The sequence below is a fragment of the Protomyctophum bolini genome, assembly GCF_963924005.1.
Source record: "Protomyctophum bolini genome assembly, chromosome: 16".
Lineage (NCBI taxonomy): Eukaryota > Metazoa > Chordata > Actinopteri > Myctophiformes > Myctophidae > Protomyctophum > Protomyctophum bolini.
Genome location: NC_137877.1, coordinates 19,788,295 through 19,796,788, shown reverse-complemented (window position 1 = coordinate 19,796,788; position 8,494 = coordinate 19,788,295). Strand labels below are relative to the sequence as shown.

The following is an 8,494-nucleotide window of genomic DNA, read 5'->3' as shown; positions in this document are numbered from 1 at the left end:
ATTTGGGTATTTATTAAGTTTTTCACAAACTTTGATCTAAAACTCACATTGTTAATGATAAGATTCCAGGCTTCGAATCAAATCATTACTTAAGGATACTGGCATCATGTAGGAATGTTCTTTGAGGTTTATTACCACTTACCAGACATGTACTTCTGGTTCGACACATTCAGTCATTCCATTTGGATAACTTGTCTTTGTCACCACCAAGACTGGCTGACAAATGGGATATCAACATGACATTGTTTGAATTAATAAGGAAGGCCCTACATCCTTGTATAAAATATTTTTAGCATTTTTTTTTCTAGGAGAAAATTATTCTCATTATATTCAAGGTTTGAGTCTGATTGTAAAGAAAATTAAGCTAATAGAGCGCTGAAGTTCTGACGTCACTCACTCTTCCCCTGGTTCTGCCTGGTTCACGGAAGTATTTTCTCTATTTAGAATAACATGGGGTCATCTTTAAATCGTTTCATATAAGCATTGTGGTCCAAAAATAAACAAGATGTCTCTGCGTCATTGTCAGGGAGGTGTCTATCGTTTGCAACAGTCAGTCACTCATTCTAGCGAAAATGTAACTAATTCAGTAGCGGTAACAATAGCGTTTTCTCTGTCAGTTGATTCTTCATATATTAGTGAAAGGGCCAGGATGACATGTTTATTTTTCAAACAGTTCTTATATGAGGCGATCTGAAATCCTCCTATGGGGATTACAATGCAAATAAAAAGTACATGAACCCGTGGACTTGCGCCGTCTACCGATATTGACTTCAGACTTCGGTGCTCTATAGGCAAGTTGGTAGACTTGTCACATACAGTAAGAGTACAATGGCTTTTCAAGCTCAGTTGTGGCTCCTATTTTCAATGCACCATTTCTATAGTTTTTATTTTTATTAAGTAATTAGGTAATTCACTTAAAAGGATGAGTGAATGGTCTGATCACAGTTCTTTGTCCTCTGGCATCCGTTGATGTGCTCGTTCCTTATCTTTCACATAATTATTTTGATTCCCCCCCCCCCTCTTTTTAGACCTGTGAATGGACAAGTTAAAACCAGTATTACTACCCCGATGATAATGCTGGGAAGCATTGTTTAGTGTTATCGTCACAATGGTGTCATGTTGCCTCTGAGGCACTATCACTTTGTCTTTTTATTCTGCAGATGGGAAGAGTGAACTATCAATACAATCGGTCAGTGGTTCTCAACCTCTTTTGAGCACTGGACCACTACCATTATTTTTGAACAATCCGCAAGGACCACCCCACAACAATTACATGAATAATGTTTACCGTAGTCAATAACGAGGCATAACACAGTAATTTATATTTGTAATATATGTTTTATTATTTAAATCTGTGTTCTGTAACTTTTTGGTGCGAATAACATGATATTTTGTCCAATCTGTATGGTAGAGTATGTTGATACAATATAACATTTGTTTTGGTTGGGTTTGGTCTCCCTACTCTTTTATTGAGACATTTAGATTCTGTGCCAGTCCTGTTTCTGGTTTGACACTTTCTCCCTTGAGCAATCTCAGTGGTAAAAAAAAGAGATTCAAATCTAGTGTAGAACAGGAATGTTACAGTATCGTGCAGCTTTAACATGAATGATCTTATAGACAGATTCATTTATACTTAGCTGCTTGCTGATCTACAAGCTCATAACATCACTGCCACGTTGTGAGCTTGCAGATCTGATATTTTTGGTACATGGACTTGCACCAAATATAATGCGAAAAGAGAAGGTTCACACACTGATCCTAAAGCTGGTTTCTTTACAAAGAATCACCTCAACCTTACCAAGTTAGTCTCGCGTAGCCAGACTACTATTCCACAATCTCCAAATTAAGCATTTAAAAACAGTCTGGCCACTTGAGAGTTGAGACTATACTACCAAGTTAGAATCTCCAAAATCCATTATTTGTCAAGAATGCAGCTCCATTTACAGTAAGAAGCTTTATGTGAAAGAATTTCACTTACAGCTTCGTACTGTATTCGTACAGTATTTCACTGAAAATATACCTGTGTTATACTGTGCTTTTTATTACCCGAAAAACATCAATAAATCATAAAAAATGCAGTTGTTCTCTAGATGTTTTGTGTATAGGCCTATAGTGATTGGTGCTATTTGATATAGCCTATATATGATGATAATATGGTTATGTTCTATTTTAATTGTTCTGTGTTTTCAAATGAGAAAATCTGCTAATTGCACAAGAGACATTATAGTGTGACTTCTTCCTGTGGGGAGAAACCCTCCAGGGACAATGCACTGTACTGTAGCTATAGTGCAGTGATTTATCCCCGCAGGATTTAGTCAGTCACGCACACACATGATGCATATTCTGTACCATGATGATTTGCTTCCCCCTACCCCTCCCTCTAGATAGCCACCTGCTTACACACCTAGTCAAGAAGAGTCTTTTGTAATGAATTGTTACACAGTCAAGAAAGAAGACACCTTTGTAATGAATTAAAATGTGTAGCCTATAGGCCTACATTGAATGTTTTAATTAGATTCTGTCTTGTCTTGGATGTCGGGCAGTCCTTTCTGACTCATTCATTTAAAACGTTTTGTGTATATAGTTTTATATCTATCTTTTCATTATTATTATTTTTTATAATATTATTTTATTTATTTTCAATTTATGTATGTATTTATTTATTTATTCTTCTTGGCAGAGAGCACCGAGGAGCTCACTGTCTGGAAGAACGTGCACCTGCTTCAGTGAAGTTATGTCTGGAGCCTAGGAGGAGCACAGCACACGCCCCTTGAACAGATTGGAATCTTAGCTGCGTTCAGACCGAGCGTCGTGTTTTCCAGGGAGTCAGTCGACAGAACGAGAAAGTCTGCTATCGGTCAGTAGCCTATAGCCTATCACTACTACAAAGAGGAATTATTTTTCAACTTTCGTAATTTCGAAATTGTGGTAGGCTATATTGAATTGCATTTTTGTTCTGGAATATAAGCGAGTCTACCAACTGATGCAGAGGACATGCTCTCCTCACAACTCTGTGGTGTAGTTCGATAACTTAATTTACCGGGAGGAAGAAAAAAAAAAACTAAATCGGCTAAAAGGTAAGTTTAGTTGTAGTTCTTAAGTCTACATTATCACACCATTATTGACTTAAAATAATACAAATCATTGTCCTAAGTAATGAGCTTAAAGAAAATAAAAATGGCTTCAGAGAACACAGTGTTGATGATGAGAGCCAAACGATGTTGCCTGTGATTTAACGAGGTGTTTGTGCTAATTGAAACATGCTTTAAATCCAGAGATTCCAGACTAATGAATATGTCATTATAGGCCTATAGTTCTGCCACGGTTTTATGCCACAGTGGACCTATAACCATGTATAGCCTATACTATGGGTTCTCAACGTTTTTGGCCGGGGAACCCCGAAAATGCTTTGGCAACGTCTCGGGACCCCCGCCCCCTCCCGACCCCCAATATAAATTGACTGCTACAATAATAATAGAGACAATGCACCATAAATAAATACTGAAACCAGATATAATCATTAGGAAAGTTGTATGCATGTAGGCTACTATGTGTACTATTATGTAAACTCTTAATTTCCATTTTCCAGCCATTCAGTTGTGTATTTGTGTATAAATGTATTTGGGGACCCCCCAAAATAATTTGTCGACCCCCCCCCCCGAAGGGTCGCGACCCACGGGTTGAGAACCCCTGGCCTATACTACTGCTGCTGACTACCAAAGCAAGTTGTCTACCCTAAATAAGGATGCATCCTTAGCTGCATGTGAAATTAGTAGGGCAGCTAATACAGGCAGCTAATACAAGCTATACACTGCCAATTGACTGGTAGAATAATTTTAGCTGCATTTAATTGTGTAATTAAAACAGAAATAGGTAAAGTATAGGCTATACCTATCAAATATCAAATATATAACTTATTGTTCTAGATCTAAACAAGGTTTTATTTCATTTAATATATTTATTTTCCCCTCTATAATGTCCATCCACGTTTTGGCCTAAAGAATAAATATTTATATTTTTTGTCCAAAAGAATAGGCTATGGTCACGGATATAAGCAGCCAAAATGAGTTTTCGCAGACTAGCTGGCATCTCTGACTCTGAGAGAGACTCGCAATATTGTCGCTGCTTCTTTGCTTGGAAAGGAGCCAGCTTAGGTGGTTCGGGCATCTGGTTAGGATGACTCTCGAGCTTCTCCCTAGAGAGGTCCTCGATCCACGTCCCACTGGAGGGAGACCCCGGGCAGACCAAGGACCAGATGGAGGAATTACATCTCCACACTGGCCTTATAATGCCTCGGGATCCCCCAGGAGACAGTTACTAATGTTGCTCTGGAGAGGGAAGTCTGGAGCTCTCTGGTGGAGCTGTTGCCTGCAGTGAATTCCGTTTGTGTCCGAGCATAGGCATGGTGACACCCCGCCTGCCTGTGATTGGACTACCGACACTGCCTGTCTTGACTGTCCTCCGAGGTGGATATGCTGGATAGTCTGATGCGAGGTTACTCCGTAGTATGATATGATACAAGAGAACGCTAACTAAGTTTTATTTTTGTAGAAGAGGCAAACTAATATTGTTTATGCCGTTTGCTTTGATGGAATAATTGATTGAACATGCACGCCATAATATGATTTGATTTGGGTGTGTTTGTGTTTTGTGTAAACTTGAAACATTATTGTACTAACAAACAATATTAGTTTGCCTCTTCTACAAAAATAAAACGTACAAGTTCGTTACAAGGCTGCATTCTGTTGCGCGTGCCAAGCTGTCATTCTCTTGTAGCCTTATTTATTTCTCAATCTCACCACGGAGTAACCTCACGTCTCGGAGGACAGTCAAGACGGGCAGTGTCAGTAGACCAATCACAGGCAGGCAGGGCGTTACCATGCCTCAGCCATGCCTATGCTCGGACACAAACGGAATTCACGCGTTGCCACCACGACCCGACTACAGATAAGCGGTTGAATCATGGATGGATTGATGGTTTTGGCCTATACTTTTGAAGTCAAGTAAAGCCTCACAAATAAACTACTTATTTTCCTAGTTTCTGTATGAAGAGAATTATTGTTAGTTGTCTTTAATACAGGCATTCAAATTCTAGACTCTTTGCAGCTTTCAACTTAAAACAGTCCATTAGGATTAGTTCATGATGCCAACAAGGCAGGAACAACACTTTCATCATTTTCTTGACTTTTCACACGTGTCTTTCCCACAGTTTCCTCCACTGATGGCGTTCTTCCATCAGTTGCGACTTCTAATCTGGAAGAATGGCCTAGGCGTCATCAGACAGCCAGTAAGTGGGATATAATTTAATTTAGGCATTGTACATTTATTGAACACTTTAGCACTGACACAATCCCATTTTGAGTTTTGACCTTCTGTGGTGTGTTACATGTATGGTTGTATACAGGTTGACCTACAAGGCCAATAAGACAATTTTAGGTTTTATTTGTCACCGTGGCGTGCAGTGTCAATATGTGCCTCTGATGCATTCTGTTGTGGTGTTGCATCTTCCAGGGATGGTCATTGACCCTCGTCCTCTGGCCTGTCATCATCTTCCTCATCTTGGCCATCACCCGCCACCGCTTCCCTCCAGTAATGAAAGATGCGTGTAAGTGTCATATCATAATTTCTATTATATATTACATTTTTGTGTGAGCCTTTTGCACTAGAAACATTTCAACTACGTACATACATACTGTACATCATGTACATGTCACAGCCAGAAGGCACAAGGATGATAAGACAGTAAAATGTATATGTTAACACCCACAAATATGTGGGAACGGGACTACATACAAATAAATATCATGTAAGTACTGTAGGTTATAGACTTTTTACAGGTTCTTTCTTAACCAACACATGCCTACAACTCAAGTAGTGTGTTTGCAGCCCTTTCTGGATAGGGCATGCGGGGGGGCCGGGCCCCTAAAAGATAATTGGCTCAGGGGCCTCCTAAATACGTCCCTGGTGACGTTGATTCCCTTCTCCTACACGCCTGTACTAGTGCGTCACTGTGCGTGACGTCAGTGAAGTTAAATGAGCATTCAAATGTTTTGTACTGTTGTCCACTGAAGATGTCTCAATGAACCTATAGACCAGGGGATTAAGTGTGTTGTTTTTGCCCCGTTTGTAGTTGTTAAAGGAGGAGATAATCTGTCTCCAGTCAGAGAACAATGCTGCGGTACAATGCCTCTCTAACCATGCAGCTACTGTACCTCTGCCACGTCACATAACCTACAGTAAATAGTGCTATAGTTTGTTGACTTGTTGTAAACAAAGAGTTTCATGCTTAGCCCATTCTGGGCGGGAACCCCTTTTGGTGTTTTACCCCCTCAGGCCGGGAACCCATTTTGTGGTTCTGTACAGTATGTACAGTATTCAATTCAATTATATCTATCTATATAACCAAAAATAGGGAGTTAACGTGGTTAAACATTATATGAATTGTGTGTGAGGTAAAAAAAAATAAAAAAAATAACGATAATCAGTTCAAAAACTCCAGTGTAAATCTTTGGTGAGAAGTTGAACCCATGATGGTGGTGATATCTTCCAGATTGGCCTTCAAAAAGATCTCATCCCTGTAATATTCTAGTGCTATTGATATTAGGGCGTCTGTGGCTCAGGAGGTCAAGAAGGTCGTCCAATGATCCCTGGGTCGGCGGTTCGAATCCCGGCTCCTCCTGTCCACATGTCGAAGTGTCCTTGGGCAAGACACCGAACCCTACATTGCCTCCAATGAGTTGGTCCGTGTGAGCTTGCCACCATTGGTGTGGGAAGTGAGGACGCTGGCGTTGACTGTTCGCCGCTTCACCTCCCAATGTATGAATGTATGAACCATTGTAAAGCGCTTTGAGCACTTGGAAAGGCGCTATAAAATTGCAATTTATATATATATATATATATATATATATATATATATATATATATATATTAGCATTAGCAAAATGTATAGGCCTACTGTATGAGTGAAAGGATTATAAAATAATTATCTAGAGTAGGCAGACATACTGTACATTTTCTGGAAAGAATGCTGTCAGATGTCAGTGTCTCGTAACAAGGACCATAATCCGGGATATGACTCTTAACAACCAGTTAGCCCACCCATCTTTGTCCCCCAAATCTGATGGATCAAATTCAATAGATGAGAAGATTGTCCTGTAACGTGATACACTCCACAATAGGTTTACAGTAAATCCCAAGAGAATGAATTTAAACACAAACTTCCAGACTCAGTAGTGAACCACACCTTGGCCAAGAATACCAGCAGGTACCAGACCAGATAGCCCTGATAAAAATGATGAACAGATCATCGTCGGGGCTGCTGCACAATAAACAAAGTCCAACGTGGTCTCAGAGGAGGCAACATTTCCCAGAAGACACTCTAATGAAAAATGGGTCACAGCAGGGTCCTTCACAGGACCCAATTTCCTTGAAGAGTTTCTGCAAAGATTGTGCCACAGCTAACGCCACAATACAACATAAGATAATTTTACAAATAATACTGGGTGTAATGAGTTGACAACAGTGGCGTGCACAGATAGATACTAGGGGGTGCTTTGCCCTTTTGGCAATGTATACAGTGTACACTGTACAGTATGTGGACCATGGTGACATTGATCAATTCTTGATAAAAAGCTTCTGATATATTATTTAGGCCTGAAAATCTAGAAATCTCACACTATTAAGGCAACCAGCCGGTTCCACGTGCTGCACAAGGTGCCCAGCTTTTTTAACTTGAGCACCTGCCCCTCTAAATGTCTGTGCACGCCACTGAATGACAATGTAAAAGTAAGAAATAAGAATATGGAAATTAAGATAGATTAAGTAGAATAGCAGGTGTGACCCTCGTACGGCAGGTATAGCATCTTTAGCAGTGGTGGGGAATGTTCAATCTAGGCAGAAGAAGGCATACATTCTGTTTAGCTTTGCTTAGATGGAAGGGAAAGATGATTTAGTGTAGTAATATAGTGTAAATAAGGTCAAACTACTTATGGCCATCATCTTGTCTTGGAGTGCATTTAACTGCTAGTGGTATGGGTCCAATAATAACTATAATAAAGGCAGGAGAAGACCTCAGGATGGAATAAGCTATATTGAAGATGTTTTATATTTGTGACATCAGTGTGATGTTGACACTTGACAGTGTACTACAGTAGAGCTCACTTTTGAATACAGCCTTTTTGTGAATGAAACAATAGCTGTTGCCCATTACCTAGACTCTAGGTAATGGGCAACAGCTATTGTTGGTGGGGACAGCACTCTGGTTCTAGAGTGCTGTCCCTCCCTACCATTGTTGCATGCGATCCGAGCTTTCAAGGTCAGTAGGCACAGCTATAGAAAGTATAATTGTGTAAACAAGGCTTAGATCACTCATGTGCTACTGACCGACAGTATCATGTCACGTCATCTTATGCTGTGGTACCACTCATAATTGCACTACTATGCGTATTACTGTAATTTAATGTGTAGTTGTGTATATAGCCTTGTGCCTGGAATG

General features: G+C 39.9%; 1 protein-coding gene across 1 annotated transcript in view; it reads left to right on the top strand.

Annotated features, from left to right (window-relative positions):
- Positions 1 to 5,209: 5,209 nt before the first annotated feature.
- The window catches only part of abca12 (ATP-binding cassette, sub-family A (ABC1), member 12), a 105,849-nt gene continuing 102,564 nt past the window's right edge, over positions 5,210 to 8,494 (top strand). The window contains exons 1-2 of the mRNA XM_080785324.1: positions 5,210 to 5,287; positions 5,512 to 5,605. Of these exons, the coding sequence (XP_080641450.1) occupies positions 5,222 to 5,287; positions 5,512 to 5,605 (160 nt within the window). The 5' untranslated portion in view covers positions 5,210 to 5,221. The remainder of the gene's footprint in view (positions 5,288 to 5,511; positions 5,606 to 8,494) is intronic.